Source organism: Calidris pugnax, unplaced genomic scaffold (genome assembly GCF_001431845.1).
Source record: "Calidris pugnax isolate Ruff unplaced genomic scaffold, ASM143184v1 scaffold20, whole genome shotgun sequence".
NCBI lineage: Eukaryota > Metazoa > Chordata > Aves > Charadriiformes > Scolopacidae > Calidris > Calidris pugnax.
This window is the reverse complement of record NW_015094510.1, coordinates 12,192,384-12,217,330: the sequence shown is the minus strand read 5'-3', so window position 1 is coordinate 12,217,330 and position 24,947 is coordinate 12,192,384. Positions and strand designations below refer to the sequence as shown.

Genomic DNA, 24,947 nt, shown 5'->3' with positions numbered 1-24,947 from the left:
GGCCGTGGCGGGAGGGGGCCGGGGGGCAGCCCCACAGCCGGCGAAGCCGGCATGGATGCCTGGCTGGAGAGCTTCCAGACCAACATAGAGCCGTAGAATGGTTAGAGTTGGGAGGGACCCTAAAGATCATCGAGTCCAACCCCCCTGCCATGGGCAGGGACACCTCCCACCAGAGCAGGTTGCCCAAAGCCCCATCCAGCCTGGCCTTGGACACCTCCAGGGATGGGGCATCCCCACCGGAGTCCCTCCCGCCGCTCACCGCTACCACCGGCGGGGAGGGTCGCCCCTCGCCCCCCCATCGCGGATGATTTGGGGTTTGCTGATGGGAGCCGTTTGCGGCTCAGGGAGGGGGTGTCTGCACTGCCTTGGGCCTGGTTGGAGGGCACAACGGGCACCGCTACCGGCTGCGAGGAGGGAATCCCCCCAAAACAGGCGACCGGATGGCCAGCACCCATCCCCATGGCCACTACCCACCCTGGGTGCGGAGCAGGATGAAGAGCTCGGTTTACCCTTGCAGGGAGCCTGAGGCTTGGGCTATGGCAGCAGTGCCACTTCGGCCACCACCAGGAGCCCCTTCCCCATCACCGTGGCTGCCCGCTCGCCACCCCACCTTGTTATGGCATCTGTCTGTGGCTATGGCTCAGCTCCGTCCACTAGCCATCTGCGGCCATGGGGCCAGCTGGGGCCGTTCATTATAGAGGGTGAGCCGAGGAGAGGAGCAGGTGGTGGGGGTGACACAGGGGGCTGCACGGGGACACGGAGCCACGGCCTCAGCGGCGTCAGCCGGGGCGTTCTCTGGTGGAGAGCTTTCCTTGTTCTTGGGAGAGAGATATCAGCACTTGTCCTGAAGTCGGGTTAACCTGGTGTTTGTACATGCCGCAGCTATCGGGTACTGCTCTTGCCCTGCCTCTCGTTTATTTTAAATCAAAGCTGCCTGAGCAGCTAAAACACCGGTTCTGTTAAACACCCACAGGGGAAGGCTCTATCACATTTAGTTAGGGACAGTAACACTGAAAGCAGCCATCAGGTGCTATCCCGTGCGTGTGCGTCCGGAGCTATGATTATGTTTGTGTGTTGATGGGAATACCTAAAATTAAAATAGAAGAGTTGAGGGCAGGGAGAGGGAAGGAAAAAAAAACCCTCCAAAACTTCTTGACATTCTCAGACACGTTGTCATTGCTCCTGTAAGATATAAAATGAGGAAAACAATATTCTAGACAATAAACCATCTGTATCTAACAGATTCGTTCACCTCTCCTTACCGGCTGATAGGGAGGCATTTATTTATTTTTGCAGGGGATCAAAAGGAGTTCTCATGGTGAAGTTCAATCGCTATTTATTCTGCGGCTTCCTCCTTTCTTGCGGTCTTCCTCTGTTTTTCTGTCTGCTAATAAAAGTGGCCACAGACAATCCCTTTTTGAAGACAGCAGTGACATAGATGGAAAGCGAGGTTAAAAGGTAGGGAACAAGAAGACACGAGGGCATGACGTCAAGAGCGCGAGCAGGATGAACGACAATAAACACCGGGCAGAAAGGAGAACTGCCCAGTACGTGTCTCACAGCCCCAAAAGACAAAGACCTGGCCCCGCAGCTGACATCAATTCTCTTTTGCCCAAGCAGCTACACGTATGTCCATTCCATCCCCATGCAGCGCTGGTTGTTTGGTTCCACGCCTGTTTGTGCAGCGAGACATGACTTAGAGGCAAAGGATGGTTTAGATCAGGTTTGAATCCACCTGCTTTTTGAGGAATACAGGCAGAATAACCAAAGGCTTAAAGTCCTCCTGTGCCCTCCCTATTTTTCCTCCTGAAGATGGTCAAGCAGTCTCACAGCTGTCTGGGATGGGGTCACCTCGTCACGAAGCAAGAGAACACACGTAGCAGCTGAAACTCTACAGTAAGGCTTGAGTTGTTCCAGGACCTTGCTGCCACAAAACAGGGAATGACCTCTCCTACTTCTTCCTCCTCCTCATTCTCCTGGCATAGACCTTCTGCATCTCTTTTGTAGCGACTTTGTCTCATCTTCTGCTCATCCAAGTCGACACGTTAAAACAGCAGAAAACTAATCCCCCGAGGAAGTTAGTACTGAGTTGAATGGACTCAGGTTGGTGGGCTCCAGAGCTGGTAAAAGGAGTGAGCAGAGGGGGACGTGGGTAGGGGAAGAGAACAACTGCTTCCCTGCAGTAATACAAGAGTTTATCCCCGGCTTTCTCTTTAAATTATTATTTTGCACTCAAATTTACCATTTTCAGAATCATTTCTAGGCACGCTGAGGAAATGATTCTATAAACTTCCCTTCTCTACAACCATGTGTATGGGAGTCTTCTTTTCTTAAGAAAACCTGGGCTTAAAAATCCTTGGTCATGTTTATGGCTCCACAGACGAGCCTCTTAACATTTCTTCCAGTCAATGCTCAGGTTGTCAACAGCAGCTCCTTCTCTCTCCTACGCAGCCTGTGATTCCACTGAATGCAGCTGAGATTCAGCTGGCGAATTTTAATCTTATCCATGAACCATTAGTTTATACATGAGGGAAGGAAGATTGATTTTTATGCTTATGGGTTCTATGTTACCGAAAACGTAGACGCGCACCTTCATAAATATTCTTCAAGGACCCCAAGATGCTCCCGCTGAATTCGATGAGTTTTTGTCATCGATGCCACCAGGATCTGCCCACGCCTGGCCAAATATGGAGGTGACTTCTAAGCGCGGTGCCCTGGCACGCTGCAGGCTGAGGCCTCAGGCTGCCCTTGTTTATGGGTGGAAACATCCAACGCAACTCGTAATGTAAACCTCAGCTTCTGAATCCCTCCCTTCTTCTAGGCAGCCGTCCAAGGTGTATTTAAAGTGGATTTCTTCTTGACCATTCGACACAGTGGCTCCAGTTCCTCCTCAGCCGGTGATGCAATGTTTACGGTGGTTTCCTACTGCGTGTTTGACCTCACAACCTTGTGAGAAGTGTAGCTATTTAAACCAACAAATCTTGCCTGTAAATATGCTTCGGGGAAAGACTTTTAAAACTTTAGCAGGTCGTCTGGTGGAGCCTCGTTGCAAGGCTCACAAGGTGCTAGTTTCCTAAGTGAAACACAGAGTAATTTGGGACACAAACCTTTGTTTTGCTACACCAATGAGCACCCTGGGGCTGCTCTAGGTCTGGTTTAGGGCTGGTTTACACAGGCATCTGCTGCAGGTTGACTAATGTAGTGGTTTACAAACCATGGCCCAGAGATGCCTACAGATCCATGAACAACTTCTGAGACATTCACATAAAACAGAAAAAAAAAAAAAAAGAAAGGCCAATTTACTGGAAGTAAGTTAAAATTCACAGCTCATATGCAGCCCCATATGCAGAAACCAGAGCTGCAGAAGGGGGGAATTTGCAAGTCAGAAATGGCTGAAAAGTTCTGGTCTAATCAATCACTCCTTTTTACCACTTCAAAGATCAAGAGTACCCCAAAATATCAATCCTGTTGAGTAAGTACCATGTTCCCACAGTTAAAAGCAGATGTTTTGTGAAATCTCATCCTGTCTCCTCACAGGTTTTGGCGCTAGACAAAAGCTGGAGTGATAGATCCCTGCCCATGGAAGCAGCCTGGAGTTCCGAACATGCGATTGCCAGGTGTCTTCTAATATTTTTCAGACTGTGGAAATAACAATTCCTTACAAAAGTAAGAGTGCTACGTGGCTAAAGTAGATGCTTCATTTAATACCTGGGAATGAGAAACACAAGCCCATCATCGCCGAACTTCTAGCTGACGGAAAGCAAGGGAACCCAACATTTTAGATGGCTGTGGAGAAGAGAAACGAAAACTGCCAGAGGACAAAAAAGCAGAGGTGCCAGCCAGACTGACACACAGGGAAACCCAACTCCTTGAGCCACGGAGCAGGAATAGACCCAACATCGTGGGTATAACTTGTCTCCCTGTTCAGCACATCACAACCCTGCCCTCGGGATGCTCTTTGGAAGGGGGTGACAGTGGTTAACACTCCAGTCTATTTTATCCTTCACGCTGCAAGTGGAATTGCCGATGGGAGCGAATTGCTAAACTTGTTCTGTAATGAGGACAGCTGCCTAATTAAAACTTGGCTGAGACGCGCCATGCATTTTACATAGGCTACCTAACTACCGTGAGAGGCGTAACAACCTGCGTTTGCTGCCAGTCGGGCTAAATACAAGCCTGTGACTTTTAGCTCAATCCATGACACTGGTGGGAAGAGTGTGTGTCAGACAGCAATATAATTAACCTGGAAAAAGTGCAAAAAAAAAATCCCAAACTTTTTGCCAGAGATCTTTCACAGGACTTTCCTCCCTCTTCTCCCAGCCTTCTCTGTAGACCTGAAGCCTGAACCTGGACTTACCACAAACTGATATAATTCCTTCTGGTTTTCTCTTTCCCTCTGATTGACACCGAGTGGATGCAAACTCACGGACCAGCTCACTGCCTCCCATTACTGCAGCCTTGTGAGCAAAGCAGATGGTATTTTAAAATAAGTTCTTTACTCTGAATCACTTTTATGGCAGTTTAAATGTAATCACTATTGTTGCAGCTGGATTAGGAGTCACTGAAACTGATAGGTGTAATTGTTACCTGTATTGACATTGCTGGAAGGGACAGTTTAGTAAAAGCTTCTGTCCACAGCAGAGAGATATGCAAAACCACTCAAGAATTTGGAAGTTCTGGGTCAAGGGACTTTGGCTGAGCTCTGCATGGACAAGGGAGAAGAGTTCAGGTAAGGAGAGGGATGGCAGGGAGTAAATAAGAGCCAAGGAAGTTTCCAAATAACTCAATCAGATCCTGTTTGGTGCCTTTTTAAATGAAGATTAAAGGAATAGTGTCATTTAATGAATGATATGTTCATATTATCAGCCTGACCTGGGGCAATAGTAACTTTGATGTCTCCAGCTGCCTTCTGGTGCTTTCAGTTTCAAAGCATTTTTTTCTGTGCATGAGCTGACTTCTCTTTCAGAGGAAACATAACTGGAAGACCAGCTCAAATGTACTCCAACTTTACAAGGAGACATGTAGGTCCCAACCTAGTCCCAACCAAAGATGATCTTTGCTTGTTTGATTATTCCACGTTCAGGAAAGTACTCTCAGCAAATTCTTGGTACAGAACTGCTGGAGGTACTTAGCACCACCTCTGTTTCTTCACGTTGATGTAGCAAGCTAAGTCTCAGCTGCTTGGGTCAAAAGAGACAACTGCCGACAACCTAATTCTGGCTATATTTACAGAAACATTTCTAATATCAAGCTGCACAACAAGACTTTTTCTTCTTTTCCTCACTGGTGACCAAGTTTTTTCCAATGATGCCTATGTTTGTTTTGCTAGTACAAAACACTGTCAATATTCCCAGAACAGAATGTCTAGGAGCAAAGCAAACTGAATGGAGCACATTGTAAAACCAAACACAAGAGCTGTTGGGCTGTAATACATGCTACAGCCAGGTTTTGGCAAACCTTCAATCTGGAGTTTTATAAAAGTCACAGCACAAGTTTATGTCCATCAGAAAATCCTCAAGAGCATGCACTGACCATAAAGTATATAAGCAGAAGATCATAGAATCAATACAATACGCCAAGTTGGATGGATCCCATAAGGATCATGGAGTCAAACTCCCTGCTCCTCATAGGACTACCTAAAACTAAACCATATCACTAAACCTTATGACTAAGGTTTAGTTCAAGGAACTATAACTTGAACTCTGACAGGCTTGGTGCCATGACCACTTCCCTGGAGAGCCCGGTCCAGTGGCCAACCATCCTTTCAGCGAAGAATCTTTTCCTAATGGCCAACCTGAACTTCCCCTGGTGCAGCGTCATTCCATTCTCTTGTGTCCTCTCGCTGGTCACCAGAGAGAGGAGATCAGCACCTCTCCCTCCACTGCCTCCCTCAGCCTTCTCTTCTCCAAGCTGAACAAGCCAAGTGACCTTAGCTGCTCCTCATATGTCTTGTCCTCAAGACCTTTCACAAGCTTGGTTGTGCTCCTCTGATAATAGATACCCATAGATAATGCTATAGTGGCAGTGGAGAGATATAAGAAACTCTTTTTTTGGAGTAAGATCACTTCAGATGTAGGAGAAACCAACCAAAGCACTGCTGTAGAGCTGCACTAGTGGTTCTGGATCTAAATGCAAGGAGATGGGTGTTGTTTGGTAGTTTTTTTCCCCTGAGTTGCAAAGGATCAATCAGAGAACAAGCAGAGAGAAGTGGTCAAAAAGCCAAGAAGACAGCAAGAGAAATGTAAGCGAAGGGACCATGGCAGTAAGCCAGGAGGGGGAGAGAGCCTGGCGGCTGGAGTGCTGTGTGGCAACTGGAAGTGAAGAAATTGCCTCCTTTTGGCTCTGTTTTCAGGAAAACAAGGATGTGCACGTATCCTCTGCATGGGCAGATTGCACAGGAGACTCTGCACAGGCCTGGGTTTGTTCTTCCATTAAGCTTTCCCCCAGCAGAAGTCGTCCAAAAGAGTCCAGCAGCAGTAATCATCAGTTTAAAAGAGCAATGTGAAACTTCAAAAAATGCACAAAACCCATACACATGAATGCGATGCAACAACTTTATTTTCTGCGTCATTAGATCATGGGCTCAAGCTCAAGGCAAACCGCTGTTTCTACCTCCACCTGATGCTCCTGCCACCATAGCAGGGTTGGTGTCAGTAAATGTGCTGGGCCTTGAACTGGAGAAGCTGTATTCTCTTACTTTCCCACCAGTTTTGCCTCAAACCCTTTCATGATTACCACTCCATCAAGAAACTCGTACCATTGCAAATGTGAAATGATGGATCTGTTGGAACAGGTCCAGCGGAGGGCCACAAAATTGATCAGAGGGCTGGAGCACTTCTCCTATGAAGACAGGCTGAGAGAGTTGGTGTTGTTCAGCCTGGAGAAGAGAAGGCTCCAGGGAGACCTTATAGCAGCCTTCTGGTACCTGAAGGGGACCTACAGGAGAGATGGGGAGGGACACTTGATCAGGGAGTGTAGTGACAGGATGAGGGGTCAATGGTTTTAAATGGTTTTAAATGGTTTTAAATGGAAAGAGGGGAGATGTAGATTAGATACTAGAAATTCTTTACTGTGAGGGTGGTGAGACACTGGAACAGGTTGCTCAGAGAAGTTGTGGATGCCCCATCCCTGGAAGTGTTCAAGGCCAGGCTGGATGGGGCTTTGAGCAACCTGGTCTGGTGGGAGGTGTCCCTGCCCATGGCAGGGGGGGGTGGGAACAAGATAATCTTTAAGGTTCTTCCAACTTGAACCATTCTATGAGAAACAGTTGTTGTTTTCCATGTGCTTTTGCTCTGAATTGTTGAGAAGTTGAGGAGTTAAGGTGGCTGGATACTGTGCTACTTCCAAAAAATGGCAATTTTGTCAAGAGAGGAAGGAATGTTGACTCAACAGTGGATGATTACATACAAGAAACAAATGGGAATTTAAGGTTTAAGAGTCTTGTATTTCATGAGAAATATCTGACACACAAACCACAATGGAAACAAATTTTAAGTCTTGTGAAGTGAAACATATAAGGGAGCTCTTATGTATTAAAATAATAAGATATCTCTCCTAATTCATCTCCTCCATAAGTAAAATAAAAGGGCAGTGAAATTTTCAGGCAGATGTATTTTACATCAATTCTATTTGCTCCAACTAAAATTTACACATTCCGTACTGGTTCCATTATGATATTTCGCGCAGTCACATACACGTAGCCTGTTTGGCTCAGTCATCTTGCACTTCACATCAAGCATTGTTTGGGGACTGTGTGTTTCCAGAGCCTTAACCCTGGCTGAGAAACGTAGACTCTAAATTGAAGTAATTGGTAATTACAATGATAATAAAATATACTTGTGGCCAAAATACCTGTTCTAAAAGATACTGACCGCATCCCAAAAACCCAAAGATGTTCCTTTCCTATGAAGAATTCTTCTTACATTACACGTTTTGTGGTGTGTTTTGGGTTTGGGTGGTTTTTTTTTAATGTACATGGGTTTCCATTTTGTCTGTTTCACTTGCCCTTGTGTGACTAAAGCAATGCTTTGCTTTTTCCATGGTCCAGAAGCATCTTCTTCTTGTATTGCACCAATCTCAAGGTAACTCTGGTATGGCCACAAGAAGAGGGGAAGTCAGGAATGGCGGGGGGTGCGGGATGTCCTTCCCATCCGCCCTGCTGAAGCCAGCTACCAAAGCAGGCTGAAAAAAATCAAGTCTTCCTCTCCCTCCCATGCTCCACTGGCGTTAAGGCAGCAGGAGGCCGAAGGAGAAGCCAAGAGGGCTTGTTTGCTGAAGGCATGTGGTTGCATATGTTAGGGCAGAAGCGGAGCTCGTGGTTTATTTGTGTTGCGGTAGTGCCAATCACGGAGCGGGACCCCATTGAGTCAGTCGCCATCCAACCCTGGAACAAAAGCAGTAATCCCCGTCCTTCGGTTAGCCAGTAAATCACCCTCCTTGAAGGGACGGGGATTTGCATATTTATGGTTGGGAAGGAACCATGCTGTAGTCCATTGGAGCCTCTCTTGTTAGGAGTGGGCAGGGGGGTTGTGTAGATGGGAAGAAAAGAATCGGTGTTACACTCAGTGACCACGTACCGCATCCAGCTCTTCCCTCTGATCGAGACGACTGCATTTCAATTTAAGAGTAATTATGAAAAGCCCTGGGTTTTTTCCCATTTTTCCCGGCCTTGAATAATTTTTGTGACAAGCCACAGCAGCACCCTGTCTTCCTCACAAACGCGAGTTAAGTAAAGCGTGCTCTGATTCTCCCAGCCAGAGGGAGGATCCGCGACAGCCGCTTCTTCCAGATGCTCGTTTTCTATTTCCAGCTTTGATTTCATAAATAACAGGCTTTCAGAATTTCCCACTCCATCACTGCCCAGCACTGATTTATCACTTTTATTGCTACAGCAGAGGATTTCCATACAAAACGAGAGCTGGAGCATTTATACAAGAGGGCAGCAGTTTAAAAAAAAAAAATAATAATAATTGGGCATAAAGTACCAGTAGAAAACACAGGCTTTGCCCTCGCAGACACCTAAAAACCCAGCTCTGCACATCCAGCTTTACCCTGCCATGGTATTGAGAAACGTGTGTGTTACGCCGTTTGCATCCAGGGTTACTCGGGCCATGAGTCCTCCTTAGAGCGCTCCTCAAAGAGCAGACCCCAACTTCACACTCACATGGAATTGTGCCGGGCCTGGCACTCGACACGCACATGAATTGTCACGTAGAGAGAGTTTACAAGCCCTCAGCAAGCAGGAGGAGACAACAGAGGGAAAGAGAAGACCCATGGAGATAGCAATACTGATACCCGTGGAGATAGCAATACTGAAGACCCATCCAATTCTCCCTTTTGGAGAAAAAAGGGATCTTTGTGGCCAATTCCTGTTGTGGTAGGTCAGGCCAGTGTGGCCACCAGCCACTGTGGCCCTCATTCCTCAGGAAGACCTGGGTCCCACCAAGATGAGCAATGCTGATGAAAGGATGTCTAATAGCACAGCCATACACTGAGGCAACTTTCTTTTCATCAGTTATTTGTTGCTGCCCTTTCCCCAGTGCCCACTTCTGCTCCTCAGAGATGGCCCATATTGGGAGATCGTCCATAAAACACATTACGTACGGCCATAGCTAGAGCTCTGTCTGACCAAACCCAGAAGGAGCACAGTTTCTTCCAGAAAAACATACTTCCTATGTTGGGAGGTAATTGAGAGGAATTTGTACCTTCTGTGAACAAAATATCCATAGCCTGATGAAATTACGTGTGGGCTGCTCCTCAAATATTTGATTAGACATTGCTGTCTCTTCACTTTCTATCTACGTATACTTGGGAGATAACCAACCCACGTTGGCCGGGTGAGGTTCCTGCTAAGCCATCGATTTGAATCTGTTCACGGAAGCGAACAGCAAGTGCCATAGCCTGAAGCAGGGAGAGAGGCTGGAGGAGAAGGACGGTGGGGAGAAGACAACTAGTTTTTAGCACCAAATTGTCAGATAAGCTCAAGAAATCCCGTGAATTGACATCTTTCAGCACAACATGTTACAGCCCAGGTGGCGCATCAGAAGCAAAAAGGGCATCAGCCTTGCAGATCTCAGTATTGCAGTAACTGTTTTCAGACGTTTGAGCTGCCTGAAGCTTTGAATTGGGATATAGGGGTTCCCTGGCAGCAGAAATGTCCAACCATTTGATTCTTGATGAAATCCCTGCTTACTAAAAAACCAAAAGCCACTAGTGAAGCTGCAGTCTCCTAAAGAGAAGACTTACACCTATTGATGTCATTACAGGCCTGTTTAGTTTTTGTTGCCTCTGTGTCCCAGAGAAGCACCTTGCGGATACTCCAGTGTTCACAAATCACAGAATCCCATGGGGTTGGAAGGGACCTCTGGAGATCATCTAGTCCAACCCCCTGCCAAAGCAGGTCCACCTAGAGCAGGTTGCACAGGAATGTGTCCAGGTGGGTTTTGAATGTCTCCAGAAAAGGAGACTGCACCACCTCCCTGGGAAGCCTGTCCCAGTGCTCTGCCACCCTCAAAGTAAAGAAGGTTTTCCCCATGTTGAGATGGAATTTCCTGTGTTCCAGTTTGTGCCTGTTGCCCCTTGTCCTGTTGCTGAGCACCACTGAGTCAGACCCCCTCCTCCTGACACCCACCCTTTAAATATTAATAATCATTGATGAGATCCCCTCTCAGCCTTCTCTTCTCCAGGTTAAACTGACCCAGGTCCTTCAGCCTTTCCTCATAAGAGAGGTGCTCCAGTCCCTTGATCAACTTTGTAGCCCTCTGCTGGACTCTCTCCAGCAGTTGCCTGTCCTTCTTGAACTGAGGAGCCAAGAACTGGACACAGTACTCCAGAGAGGGCCTCAGCAGGGCTGAGTTGAGCGGGAGGATGACCTCCCTCAACCTGCTGGTAACACTCTTTTGGATGCACCCCAGGAGACCATTGGCCATCTTGGCCACAAGGGCAAATCACACAGCTGAGTGCCGTAGACCTGAACAGCACAATGACAGTAAGGCACCTGCTGACATTTCTGTACCAGTCCACGTCTGGATGCTCCACAACACCAGAGCCAACCACCAGTCCATGTCCTCACCACCTGGATTAGCACTAACACCTGAGCAAAGAAATCATGGTCTCTCCTGTGGATCCCAAAGCAATAAATTTATTCATGGCAAATCTAACTGCTTCAGTCCATGGGCTTGAATTTCCCTAGAAAGGCATTGAGACTAAAATTTGGTTGAACATCTCCAGTGACAGTTGACAGACTCCTTTGGTGCTTGATGTCTCTTGTGGATCCCTGGATAACTTGCCCTACTGTTTACAGAGCCAGGCCTCAAGCAGGTATAGTTCACTTACGTTTGCAGATAGTTTTCGTGACAAAAGTTTATTCGTGTTGAACTGGGACTGCTCTGTGCCAGGCACTGGGCTCAGGGAGCAGGAGAACAGCTCCCGCTCCCGTCCTCACTTCCTGGTTTAAGTTTGACCGTTTCTCCCTGGAACAGGCTGCCCAGGGAGGTCATGGAGTCCCCTTCTTTGGAGATTTTCAAGACCCGCCTGGATGCAGTCCTGAGTAACATGCTCTGACAAGCTCTAGGCAATCCTGCTTCAGCAGGGGAGTTGGACTAAATGATATCTATGGTCCCTTCCAACTCTAAAAATTCAGTGAAATTCAGTGAAATCAGTCCTGGAAATACCTCGCATTTCCTTCTCCCGTCTCCCTGCATACCTAAATGACCTCTAGGGGCTTCTCAAAACCTAAGTCTCCTCTTAAGAGTCAACAGCACGGTCTCAAACACTTTGTCTAGACTTGAAGTATGCTCAGGCAGTGAAGCCCAAGTGGTGGGCAGACAGCGTATTTACTCCACAATCAATCAAGCGTTTCTCCAGTAAGAGGAGAACTACAGCTTCCCTTCAGGAGCCTGGCCAACGCTTTCTGCGTATCTCAGGATCTCCCAAAAGGTGCTTCTGTCCACCTGTGGGCTCAGATACCCTCTCCCAGTGTCTCTGTTCTCAGCTGGTATGAAATAAGCCCATGCAACTACACTCTCAACTTCAGACCCTTGAGTCAACACCAAGGAGAGCTGGGTTACATGACGAATAATGAGTCTAACTCAGCCGTTTAAGCACATACAAAACACCAACCACCTCTGTGCACTTGCCTGAAAGAAAAAAGACAACAGGCTGTTTCCTGTGCTCTTACTTTAAAACCAGAAAACACCTGAAAATAAACAAGACTGGAGCCTTTCGGGGCTGTGAAATGATTCTGGATGCAAGGCTTCCCTCTGGTGGGAAAACCCATGAACTGACCACTTCTCATGACCTGCAGTTTCAGACAGGAAAAAAACAAATGCCTGAAGGACACCTACAAGAAAGCTGGAGAGGGATATTTTACAAGGGCATGTAGTGATGGGTCAAGGGGTAATGGCATCAAACTGAAAGAGATTTAGATTAGATCTCAGGAAGAAATTCTTTCCTGTGAGGGCGGTGAGACACTGGAACAGGTTGCCCAGAGAAGCTGTGGATGCACCATCCCTGGAGGTGTTGAAGGCCAGGCTGGATGGGGCTTTGAGCAACCTGGTCTGGTGGGAGGTGTCCCTGCCCATGGCAGGGGGTGGAACTCAATGATCTTTAAGGTCCCTTCCAACCCAAACCATTCTATGATTCTAAAACAGCTCAAACCAAAAAGTTTTCAAAGATCCACCAAAAAAAAAGACGTAAGTAAATCAATCATCGCAATCAATTAATGCATCAATAGTTTCACATCCAGACTTTGTAAGGTACTTTGAACATTTTGCTGAGATGGGTAATGAGCAAATTAAGCCTAACTAACCTGTATATATACACCATGGCAGAATACTTAATGTAATCATACAGGCAGGTACTACACAGCGCAGAGCTGCAGAACATCTGTTGTAGATGGCAGCAAAAGCACCTAAATGAAGTTCAAGTCAGGATTGTGCCTTTGCCTCTCTGTTGTTACATATTTAAGCCACAGATAAAAACCTAATAAATGTGGTGGGCTGAAGTTTGGTGTCCATAAATATGCAAAAATTCCACACCAAAGGCAAGTGTGTACAAAATAATTTATTACAGCATAACATATGTTGGCAATATTTTACAGTGAGTTTTCCATTCAACAGTTTTGAATCTAAACAGATGACACACAAAGGAGAATTTTAATTAGAACAGTTTATTTGTCTTAATAAAATCCCCTCTTCGTGAACTTATATTTGCCTTTGAGGGGCTAGTTAATATTACTGAAATTATTTACATTGCAGTGAAATAAAACAAACCAAGATTGAATGATTCCATTACAGTTTCCAGAAAACAGATTTTCTGTACAAGCCACAGTATAGTTATGTTTCGATAGCAGTTCTTATAGAATGTAAAGCTGTCATATGTAGCCATTTTGTCCAGCAATACTATGCTTTAAATAGGTATATTAGGTTCAGCCTTCCATTTTGATGTGTTGTATATTTAATAGTTAATGCACCAGGATACAAAGGAAGAAAAAGGTTCGTTGTGATTTGAAGTCAGCCTCCTTGTGCTCCCTTAAGTTGTTTTTAATTGTAAAAGGTAACTCCTCAAGTACTATTTGCTTTGTAGCACCTACAGCAATAGTAGTTACTCATGAGAAGTACTGGAGTATTGGCCGTAAGTGGACAACTAAGACTTTTAATGGAGCTAATACAGTAAACTTACCAGTGATTTTTTTTTATGACGTAGAGAAGAACCGTATTCCCCATTACTGTACCTTATGCGTTTGCCCAAAATTGGAGCAGCTTTTTCAACTTAAGTTGACAGGGGAACAGATGGGAAGAAACCAGAAGGAAGAGGAGGAAAGGGGAAGATGGAACAAATTCATTATGTTTTCACAGGGAATTGCTGCAGGATACCCAAAAATGTTAAACTGACCAGAAACTTAAGAAACAAAAGCTATGGAACACAAGGTAGATAGAATAGTTCTCCAAAAGCCTTAGTTTTTTTATTTTTAAACACAAACCTAATCTTCAGATCCATCAACATTGGTTCCATGTAAGACACACACCTGACAAAAAACATGCAAAGCCTCAATGCTTTCGTTGTCACTGTGCTTCCAAACAAACCAAGCTGACCAAAAATTTAAAAAAAAAAAGAAAAAAAAAGAAAAAACCCAACAAACAAGAAAACCCAAACAAACCCAGAAAAAAACCCTAAAAACCAGTAAAAGACGAAGATGGCAATTCAAGCAGCACCTCAGTCTTAACCTGCTAAAAACGCTCAAATGATAATTTATTAACAAGATATGATCACATTTATCTGTATGTGTAACAACACTTACGTGAAAGCAGTCTTTAATATCCATAATTTTTGTGAGGGAGGACTGATGGATTATTAAAAGACTTAAAACTGTACAAGTATAAACATGAAAAATGCTGATTAAGGATAATGTTTACATAAATATTGGCAGTTTCCGTTGGGAGAAAAAAAAAATAATAATAACAACTGAAAGCATACTCCGTTTCATTTAACTATCCAAATATTTTGTTTTATACCTGTTAAAGATATTAAAATACAACCTGGAGAAGTAACCCTGATCGGTATCCAGCCAGCACGTGATGAGAGTCAGAGTTTTGTATACAATTGTGTGCGTTTTAGGTGTAACACACACCCCCCCGGGGGGGTTGGGCAGGCTACTTCAGATTTCGTTAGCCAGCAAATCATGGTTAATGGCCGTGTGATTCACGGCCCCGACGCCGCTGTCCTCCTCGTTGGGGGCAGGCAGGAAGGCAGAGGTGAAAGGGAACAGTTTATGACACGCCGCTTGATATTCTTCACATTGAGTGTGGCAGCTCCCAAAACTGCCATCAAGCAGCGCCTCAAACACCTTCGTTAACGTCTAGAGAAACACAAGTAACAGTTAATAAACCTGATTTACAATTGGTTTATTACTAAAAAGATGCACCGTTAAACAATACTAATCAGAGCAAACGAGCTCTCCGTTGGTATTCAGGGCAACAAAGCTGGTGAGGGGTCTGGAGAACAAGTCTTATGAGGAGAGGCTGAGGGAGCTGGGGGTGTTCAGTCTGAAGAAGAGGAGGCTGAGGGGAGACCTTCTCACGCTCTATAAATACCTGAAGGGGGCTGTAGAGAAGCGGGGGTCGGTCTCATCTCCCAAGTCACAGGAGATAGGACAAGGGGAAATGGCCTCAAGTTGCACCAGGGGACGGTCAGATTGGATATTAGGAAACATTTCTTCACGGAAAGGGTTATCCAGCATTGGAATGGGCTGCCCAGGGAAGTGGTTGAGGGACCATCCCTGGAGGTGTTCAAAAGACGGGTTGACATGGTCCTCAGGAATATGGTTTAGTGGTGTTTTTTGGTTGGTTGGTGGGTTTTTGGTGGGTTTTTTGGTTTGTTTTTTTTTGGTCAGAGTTAGGTTGATGGTTGGACTAGATGATCTTTAAGGTCCCTTCCAACCTAGACGATTCTATGATTCTATGATCTTATATCTCATAAAGATATCTTCTATCTTTATTTCAGGGAAAAAACCTGAAACCTTGTCCTTTAAAGTAATATCAACATATCATAATACATGAAGCATGTACATTATCCTGCAGTTAAGTATACATATTTAAGATCCTGCACATGTTTTGGCTTTAAATACCGTATCTTTTACCTTCACATTTTTGTCTCTCATGTTTTTATCCAATCTAGTAGCAACAGCAATTGCTTTTTCTTGTCTTGATTTGTCCAGGAAATACATCATCTTTGCACCTTATCACAAGAAAGAACACGATATTTAGATAATAGCATTCCTAAAAGCAATACCACATACACAAACACACTGAATCTGAAACCTCACAAATCAATGTGAATTGGGACTTCTTGCAAGTTTTAATAAACCGTGTTTTCCTCTCTTATTTATAACTTAAAACTAATGAAACTAAAGCTGTTTTGAAATTTATTAGAAGCCTGAGGAGTAACAGAGGAGATCTGCTTCTGCAAAACTGAAATGCCTCATTTTCCTGAAGACCTGTCAGTCAAGAAACATACACAGAGTATCTTGATGACTTCAGATCAGCAGGCTAAATGAAACCCATCCTACAAATGTGGAAGTGAGTAAAACACATTTTCTCAGAAATACTCTAAATTCTTTTGAAAAATACTGGAGTTAAGCAAATTAAAGAATTATGAAACAATTATGGAACTTTCTCCAGTGATTTTGGACAGACGCTGGGTAACTGTTACCAACTAGGTGACATTAGCACTGTTCATTGTTTTAAGCACCTGATAAATCTACACTTGTTTTTTGCTTCCTAACTGCTGGAGAAGGGTTTTTTCTCCCCTACCAGCTTCTTAGGTGACATTTTTTATTCCAAAACTTTCTGTACTCAGCAGACATGACAAATTTCAATTCCAGCTTCCTTTGACTTCCCTCCAGCAGCCACTTGCAGCTTTTCTACACAAACTGTAATAATGTCCCATTTCAACATTTTCATTGTTGAAAAGCAGAAAAGCAAAAGTAGCATAACAATTTGTCACGATATTTTTACTGATGCTGTTACTACATGGCAAAGCCAGGAGTAGGAACAGCGACGTTCCAGCTGATGAGAGAACAGGGAAAAACACTGCTAATATATAGAATTTTTTTGGTTTTGTTTATATTTTCTAAGCACTTCAAAATTAGAAGCTGCAACAGCAGGGATGACAGTGCTTCTATGCTTGAATATCTCTGGTGGTTCGATTTTGGTGGCAAGAAGCAGGTTCCTTATGTATCTAATAAAAAAGTGAATGAGGGTTTGAGGGTTTGTTGTGGTTTTTTTAACATGGTAAAAGCAGGCAGAAAAAACCCAATGTAAACATGTGAATTTCTAGCTCGCTGGTATTTATGTATGAATTATGGACTGCAGATAAAGATTCTGGATTTAAATCACTCAAATCATCTCCTTTTCAAGACCATTAAAAAGTTAAACAAACCTGACAGTTGGTGCTGAATGGAGGTAGCATTGTGTTTGAGAAATTCTTCATTAAAACTTTCCAAGTTTTTATTAACAAAGATTTTCTGCATTTCTTGAGTTAGGACCTTGCTCACAATCTCTGGGAGGTTACTATGGTCAGATACTAGAAGAGAGAAGGTAAAAGGAAGAGAAGCAAAAAAGCCATTTCAACAACTGTAAAGAACAGTATGAAACCATAAAACATCACTGCTAAAATTCCCATTTTTAAAATTTGGGCAAAGAAAGAAACACAAATTTCAGTTCAAAACAGATCACAAGCACTAGCATTTATAGATGAAACATCCATAAAGGGTGCTCCATCATGTAAACTTCCTGCTCCAAGTTCATAACACATCCTTTGCTTCAGTCAGAATTTCCCATATCTGCCACTTGTCTTCTTAAAACTTAAGAATTTCAAGGATCTCTGGAACACCTACTCTGTGAAATCCAGCCAAAGTGAGTTATTGGGTCCACCTGGTGGATTAACAGAGGAAGGAGTATAACATAATACATGCACAGTACCCTGCAAAGCACAACCTGTTTTCTTAGATATTACCATGGAAAACAAACCATTTATTTTTACTTTTCTTCATATCGGTTTGTGTTTCAAGAGATTTATACATTACAAAAGTATGTAGTTATGCCCACATCCAATGTAACTTCCTGTATCTTTTTCCATACATACGTACTTCCTAGACACATACCAGCTTTAGAGAATTTAATCAAGCACTCGTGTAGCCAGGGGTTATTACTGTTGATTGCAAAAGCTCTTTTGACAGACTGTAACATTAACAGAAACTTTCCTGCAAGGAGGAGAAAAAAAACAAAACACACCAAGATTAAGAATACAGAACTTCTTCTCTTTATATTACATTTACAAAAAGAAAACAGCAGTTAATACAAACATTAGAAACTTCAGAAACATCAATGCCTACACAGAATTAGAAAGGAGATTTAATTTTTCCCATCCTAATTGCTGAATAACAGAAACGCTGCTCAAAGTCTGGCAACACTGCATAGATGTTACTGTCTGTTTGGCTTTGTTTTCCCCCAGATAATTAACGATCGCACTGCAAATACCTTTCTGCAGCATTTATTAGGATACACTACAACTTACTTTGCCATTAGGTTTTTTGTTTTAAGGGGGGGGCTAAACAAAAATGCCATTTCCCCTATTATTACTGGATACGATGCAAACCCCATCTTCAGTCCAGTAAGAGGCCACGAAGATGATCAGAGGGCTGGAGCACCTCTCCTATAAAGACAGGCTGAGAGAGTTGGGGTTGTTCAGCCTGGAAAGGAAAAGGCTCTGGGGACACCTTATAGCAGCCTTCCAGTACCTGAAGGGGCTACAGGAGAGATGGGGAGGGACTCTTCATCAGGGAATGCAGTGACAGGATGAGGGGTAATGGTTTTAAACTGAAAGAGGGGAGATTTAGATTAGACATTAGGAAGAAATTCTTTACTGTGAGGGTGGTGAGACACTGGAACAGGTTGCCCAGAGAAGCTGTGGCTGCCCCATCCCTGGAGGTGTCCAAGGCCAGGCTGGATGGGGCTTTGAGCAACCTGCTCTAGTGGGAGGTGTCCCTGCCCATGGCAGGGGAGTTGGAACTAGATGATCTTTAAGGTCCCTTCCAACTCTAACCATTCTATGATTTTATGAAATATCTGCTCCAGACCATTTTAGGCCACACACAGATAACACAGGCTGCAGTGAAGGGTTAAAATTTTGAAGAGCAAAATAAAACCATGCAGTACTTTACCTTTTCTAAAGTATATTTCAAATGCTAATAAATGCGTTTCTATGTCATCTCCAACAAGATTCTTAAGTGGTATAAGGAACTTAATGGCTTCTTCTAATGGATTTTCTACCTGTTTTAATAGAAACACAGTGAAATTTAAATTTTAAAATAAATGTCAAAAAAACCCATCAAAGATATTTTCTGTTATTCAGAGCATTTAAATAATCAGAGGCCAAAAGGTGAACTGTAGATAGCTTTCTGAATTGAAAGTGTTTACTCATGATTTCATGTTGACAAAGTCAACATCCTTGCTAACTCTGGCACTGCTTATGAAGCGTACTCAAGTGTTGTAATTTAGCATTTAGGAAACAATTAAATACGACCACCTTAGACAGCCAACAGACTTCTGAAGTTACTGTGACAAAGGAGACAGTTCTTTGTGCTTAGAGAAATACCGGCTCACGTCTTTGGATTTTGTGATCTGCAGTCACATTTCTGTTAGTTTTTCCTCTCTTCACTATACAGAAACCAGAGTTTCTTCAAGTAAGAACCACTTTTTGTTCAGTATCTATTTTAATGAAGGATGGCCTACTGTTCAGAAAAACCCAAAATTTAAAGAAAGTAACAATATCAATACAGAACTTTGATTTATTAGAAGAAAAATATTACTTTTCTTTAGTGTAAATAGACTGAAAAAAGGTATCTTTTTCTATTATCAAAAATAATTTTATAAGAAATGCCTGGATTCTTTTAGGAGAATCTGAGGATAATTCCATATTATAAGGTTTCTATGATAATCACATGAATTTAACATGAAAGACCATGCTAACCCTTTCCAGTTTTTCAGGAACTAGCTCTTCCCTGGGTCCACTAGTTTCCTCCTCTTCTTCATCTCTCTTTTTCTTTTGATTCTTTTGTTGTCGCTCTCTTTCTGCATGTTTTCTTTCCTCTTCAAGTTTTGCTTTCTTCTGTGCTCTTCTTTGCTTGCTAAGCATTTTCTTCAATTCTTTGGCTGAGAGATTTTCTACAGGTTAAAGTAAGAAACATAACTCACATTAACAGAGTATTTAATAAAAAAATCTTGTTTCTCTCAAACACTCATATCCCACTAAGCTCCTCCCTATATCAAAAAGGCATACTTTTACAGGAATTTCCATAAATATCAGCATTTGCCAGACTATCGTTACTGTATAGTCCAACATAATTACTGGATTACTCTTTACAGCATAACACAACACTTGATCTTGCATATTGTCTCTTATATAATTGTTATAGAAACCTCAACTATTTGAAAAATTAACTACAGAAAGTTGTCGCATCTATGACAGGTTTTACCTCAGAAATGGTTTTCAAGGGTAATACCAATCTCCCACAGTGACTGTAGCTCAGCTTCCTTCTCCCATTAACTAGAAACATCCAGGCAACCCATGCTCCATCTTAAACCAAGCTTGTTATCTTTCATTAAAAGTGTCTGAACAATATACAGCCATGATAATCACATTGATTTTCTGCAAATGCCACGGGGTAGTTAAATGGATGCAAACAAAACCTGATTTTGTTTGGGGCGAGGAGAGGTCAGATATTCTGGTTTGTATTAGCAGGACCATTATATGAATATTCAGGCTGTTTGCTGAGTCCAGATTTTTAGGCTGGACAAGCATTTACATAAACCAAAACAGTTTAAGAGTGGCATGAAAAGTGGACCACACAAAACATGGTTTCCTACTGGTGAAAGAGAGGAGCCTTTAGCTTTTCCATTCACCCTTTTTTTCCTTCCCTGCCATCCCACTGACCTGACCAGCTTTGCCTGAATAGTACTGTAGTTTCCAGTCTGTTTACTGTTGTGTTTTGATGAGAACAGCATTTGTGCTAATAATACGGCAAGGAACAGAAAAATAGGCTACTAAGGGACTAAACCATCTTTTTTGCTGGGGGCAGCCACCTCTCTGAGAAAGGGAAGCAAGGAGAAGCAAGCATTCTTTTCACCCCATTCATGCAGTGCTGTCCTCCCCTGTGGATGAACCTGCTGAACCCAGTGCACAGCAGGCACTAACGTGACTTCTTAAGACTCTTCCCCACCTTAGTTTCTGACATATTGCTATCAAGATCCTCTGTCGCACACCCATTTTCCAATATATACAGAAACAAATTAAAATTAGAGACAAAAAAAGACGCAAGTTGAACTGTGCTGTGAAATTTGCCTCTTATATACATACTTCATTATATATAGGCAGATATGGAAAAAAATTATTATCCACCTTTGAGTGAAAGGTAAGATTGTATTGTCAATAAGTGGCATTTTTGGCTTAGTTGAACTTTCTCCCCCCATGTCAAATATTTTTCCCTTTGCAAAGAGCTAGACATTAATTTCACCCCTTCAGTCAACAGCCACTGTTGTGCTGACAGTAGCTACGATTCCACAAAGGGAGAAGCAACTATTTATCCTAAAAGGATAAACCTCATAACTCATTTGTCATTGAATCCTCAGTTTTCCAAACCACACCCCACTGGTTTCCTAAGAAAGTCTGGTTTTCATTTAACACTAGCTTAAAATTGGTTCCTAAATGTATTAATTTTGCTAATACACACTTATCCATGTATTCTTTGGTCCTAAAATCATGTGAAAAAATTATAAGATGTAATACAGTGTTAACTAGTATCACTATGTAATAAATTAAATACACTAGATCAAAATTAAATTCTTACAATTCAGACTACTTTCCCACAAAATCTACCCAGTGTTTCATAATTCATCTGTTATTGACAGTTATAATTTGTTTAAATGGATAAATGGCTGAATTTGATTTTTCTTCTGAACATTCTGACATGCCACTCCTCCCCAAGTACTTCAGCTTGTTCATTCACCTACTAATTTTACAATAACTTAGCTTAATAAGCTTTTATATGCGTCATACACGTATGAGCCTCTGTTCTGGTCTAGATACCTGAATTCACTTCTTGTTCTTTGCTTTCATTGGTAAGAGGATTATCATGGAGCTTCAAGTAGATTTCAATTGCTGACCGAGCAGCCTTGAAGTAGAAGGCATGTTTCCTGAGCACATCTTCTAATCTCAGAAGGTCTACGTAGGCACGGAGAGTCATCTTTCTCATACAGTATGTGTGGAAGTCAAATTGATCATCTGTTATCTCAAAAAAATGCTTCAAGGAAAAAAGAACACATGTACATCCCTGGATTAATCTATTTTTAGTTAGATGGAAGTGAATAAAGTTGCAACTGATATTTACAGACCATATTTAACAGGCATAGAAATATCGTAATACTGACTGCCCAAGGGAAACTCTCCGCAGGTAAAAAAAACCCACTCAGAAAAGTCTTATTTTGTTAAAAAACCCCAAACTATAATGTGATTGGTCGAAGACTTAGGCACTCCTTAAAAGCCAACTGAAACATGATTGTTCCGATTTAAAAAAAGACCTCAACAGTTGGCAAAAGACAGCATAAAGTTAACATACAAATCGTTGTGTAATTAGGAGACATGGTATTTTATATTGAATCCTTCAAATAATCGTTTGCACACAATAGCTAGGTGGTTTTTATTACATCTTATTTATTACAATAAATCATCAAGCATTAACCTGTTTTTAAAATTCATTATACTAGAAGCTTTATATGTGAAGAAAATCATGCTGATTAAATCAGCAAAAATTTCCATTACTGTGTGATAAATATTGGGAGAGAACTTGATGGTGGTTGCACCTACTTACCCTTTCTACTTCGTGGCATTTTTTCAAGGCATCACCATACTTCCCCAGCCTTTGATAAGCTGCAGCACATTCAGTCTGAAACCACATACACTGCATCTCGTTTAGGTTTTCCATGGCAGAAGTTCCTTCCTGAAATAAGTGTCGTTATCACTTTTTGCTATTATAATTTAACAGTTCCTTCTTTCAACTATGACTAGCTTCAGGCCATTAGTAAGAAACAATCAATCCTTCAACTACTTGGAATACAACAGAAAGTAGACATAGCCACCCAACACCTGAGAATAATACTTGTGATACCCTGTGCTCCCAAGATAGAAAGGGATAGATTTAAATGATTTTTAAAAAAAGTTATTTGAACAAGACTAGAATCTCATCAGATTTTTGAGATTAACCCGTGCTTGTACACATGCTGTACACAGTCTTAGTTTTACAATTTGAGAGCACAAAACAACATTATTTTTAAAAATCTTTAAGATCAGGAAATAATTTTTGTTTGTTTTTTCCCCCTTGTCAGGGAAATGGCATCTACCAGTCTATAAATCCACTAATACACTCACTGCTTTATCATGTAGTATGAATAATAAGTTTCTTAGAACTTGTTAGTCTAAGTAAATGAAGTTAGATTTATACTTCATACTTTTATAAGAAAAACTCCAAGGATTTATTCTTTATAGTTTCAATACTCTAAACCAAAATGGAAGCATGTTCTACGTATTGTGAATATTAGCCACCAAATTTTCAGAACAGTCTTTATACTAGAAAGAAACCCCAGTTCAACTCACAGCATTTAATTATTTAGGATCAGATTTATCCTATCTTACCACAGAATCTAGAGTTCCTTATTTCTTCCTCTAACACTTCTGACAAGTATACACAATGATTTTTAGTGATCAGATATTTAGACGTTCCTAGAAATATCCAGAAAGCTCAGATTCACTTTCAAATCTTTTCACACCTAAAATTAATAAGAATTAAGGAGCCTAATTCATTTATGCGCTTCAGGAAATCCCTCCAAGTAGCTGTCTTCATATTTAGTTATATAAGTAATATGGAAATCTGGTCTTTATGAATCTAAATTTTGTTCAGTGTCAAAAAGTAGAGAATTTAAAGTGCTTACTCCATTGTTCAGTGTCAAAAAGTAGAGAATTTAAAGGACTTTTAAGGACTGGATTTGCTTTAACAAAATTATTGTCTGTAGTACCAGCTTAAAGGAATGAAATGTTTAAGTCCAAATTCATTTATGTTAATGCTAAATCATAATGAACACAGTGCACATTCCTGGGCAGTTAGCTCAGATCGTATTACTGGGATTATTCACCAGATGCACTTGCAGAGATGTATTTAGAAGTATGGCAATAAAAAGCACTTCTGGACAACTACTTGTGAACGACTATTTTTTCCAGTATTTACTTGGGCCTATGCAGCTGGAGTACTGTGTCCAGCCCTGCGGCCCCCAGCACAAGAGGGACATGGGGCTGCTAGAGCGAGTCCAGAGGAGGGCCAAAAAAAATCAGAGGGCTGAAGCACCTGTCCTATCAGAAAACCCAGAGACTTGGGGTTGTTCAGCCTGGAAAAGAGAAGGCTCCAGGGAGACCTCATTGTGACCTTTCAATACATAAAGGGGGCTTGTAAGAAAGAGAGACTTTTCACCAGGGCCTGTAGTGACAGTGACAGTTTTAAACTGAAAGAGGGTAAATTTAGATGTGATGTATGGAAGAAATTCTTTACTGTGAGGGTGGTGAGACACTGGAACAGGTTGCCCAGAGAAGCTGTGGATGCCCCATCCCTGGAAGTGTTCAAGGCCAGGCTGGATGGGGCTTTGAGCAACCTGGTCTGGTGGGAGGTGTCTCTGGCCATGGCAGGGGATGTTGAACTATGTGATCTTTAAAAGGTCTCTTCCAACCCGAATGATCCCATGATTCTACACAGTTATTTACTATTAAATGTAAGAACTTATTAGTGTCCATTTCTAAGATAAAAAGGTGGGGTTTTTTTTTATTTTGGTCAAAAGTTAGATGAGTGAAAAACATACTGCCAGAGGCAAAGAAAACCTGTCTTCATCAAAGCCACATACTTACCCTCGTGAATTTAGAGCACATCTCCTCTGCATCCTTTACCATATTTGCTCGCAGCATGTATTTAGCACATTTAGAATTGATAAATCTGTCTGCAGTGTCCAAAGATTGTGCTTCATCCATCCATTTGGCAGCTTCCTTGAGGTTACCTACATGCTGTTAGGGAGAAATTAAATAGTTAACTCTCAGTAGAAGCCTGCTATTTACCAGCTCCTGAAATCTACAGTCACTGGTATTTCTTCCTCAGAAATAACAAAAGGCATTATTTATTGTTCGCACACTCCTGCCCCCAGATTTTTTCAGAATGATAATTTGCTGTAAGTTGCTTTGCAAAACCTAAACAAAAGGGTTTTCATTTTCTTCCTGACAGAACAGTGCCCAAAAAGAAACCCGCGTGAAAACCCGCGTCCATAACCACTGCAAACTGAAATACTATCCACGCATTC

General features: G+C 42.4%; 1 protein-coding gene across 1 annotated transcript in view; it reads right to left on the bottom strand.

Moving 5' to 3' along the window:
• Positions 1–13,044: 13,044 nt before the first annotated feature.
• The window catches only part of NAA16 (N(alpha)-acetyltransferase 16, NatA auxiliary subunit), a 67,787-nt gene continuing 55,884 nt past the window's right edge, over positions 13,045–24,947 (bottom strand). Inside the window, exons 12-20 of the mRNA XM_014966174.1 lie at positions 24,505–24,657; positions 22,427–22,555; positions 21,646–21,859; positions 19,531–19,724; positions 18,722–18,830; positions 17,663–17,761; positions 16,939–17,082; positions 15,638–15,735; positions 13,045–14,857 (exon numbers count right to left, since the gene is read on the bottom strand). Of these exons, the coding sequence (XP_014821660.1) occupies positions 14,657–14,857; positions 15,638–15,735; positions 16,939–17,082; positions 17,663–17,761; positions 18,722–18,830; positions 19,531–19,724; positions 21,646–21,859; positions 22,427–22,555; positions 24,505–24,657 (1,341 nt within the window). The 3' untranslated portion in view covers positions 13,045–14,656. The remainder of the gene's footprint in view (positions 14,858–15,637; positions 15,736–16,938; positions 17,083–17,662; positions 17,762–18,721; positions 18,831–19,530; positions 19,725–21,645; positions 21,860–22,426; positions 22,556–24,504; positions 24,658–24,947) is intronic.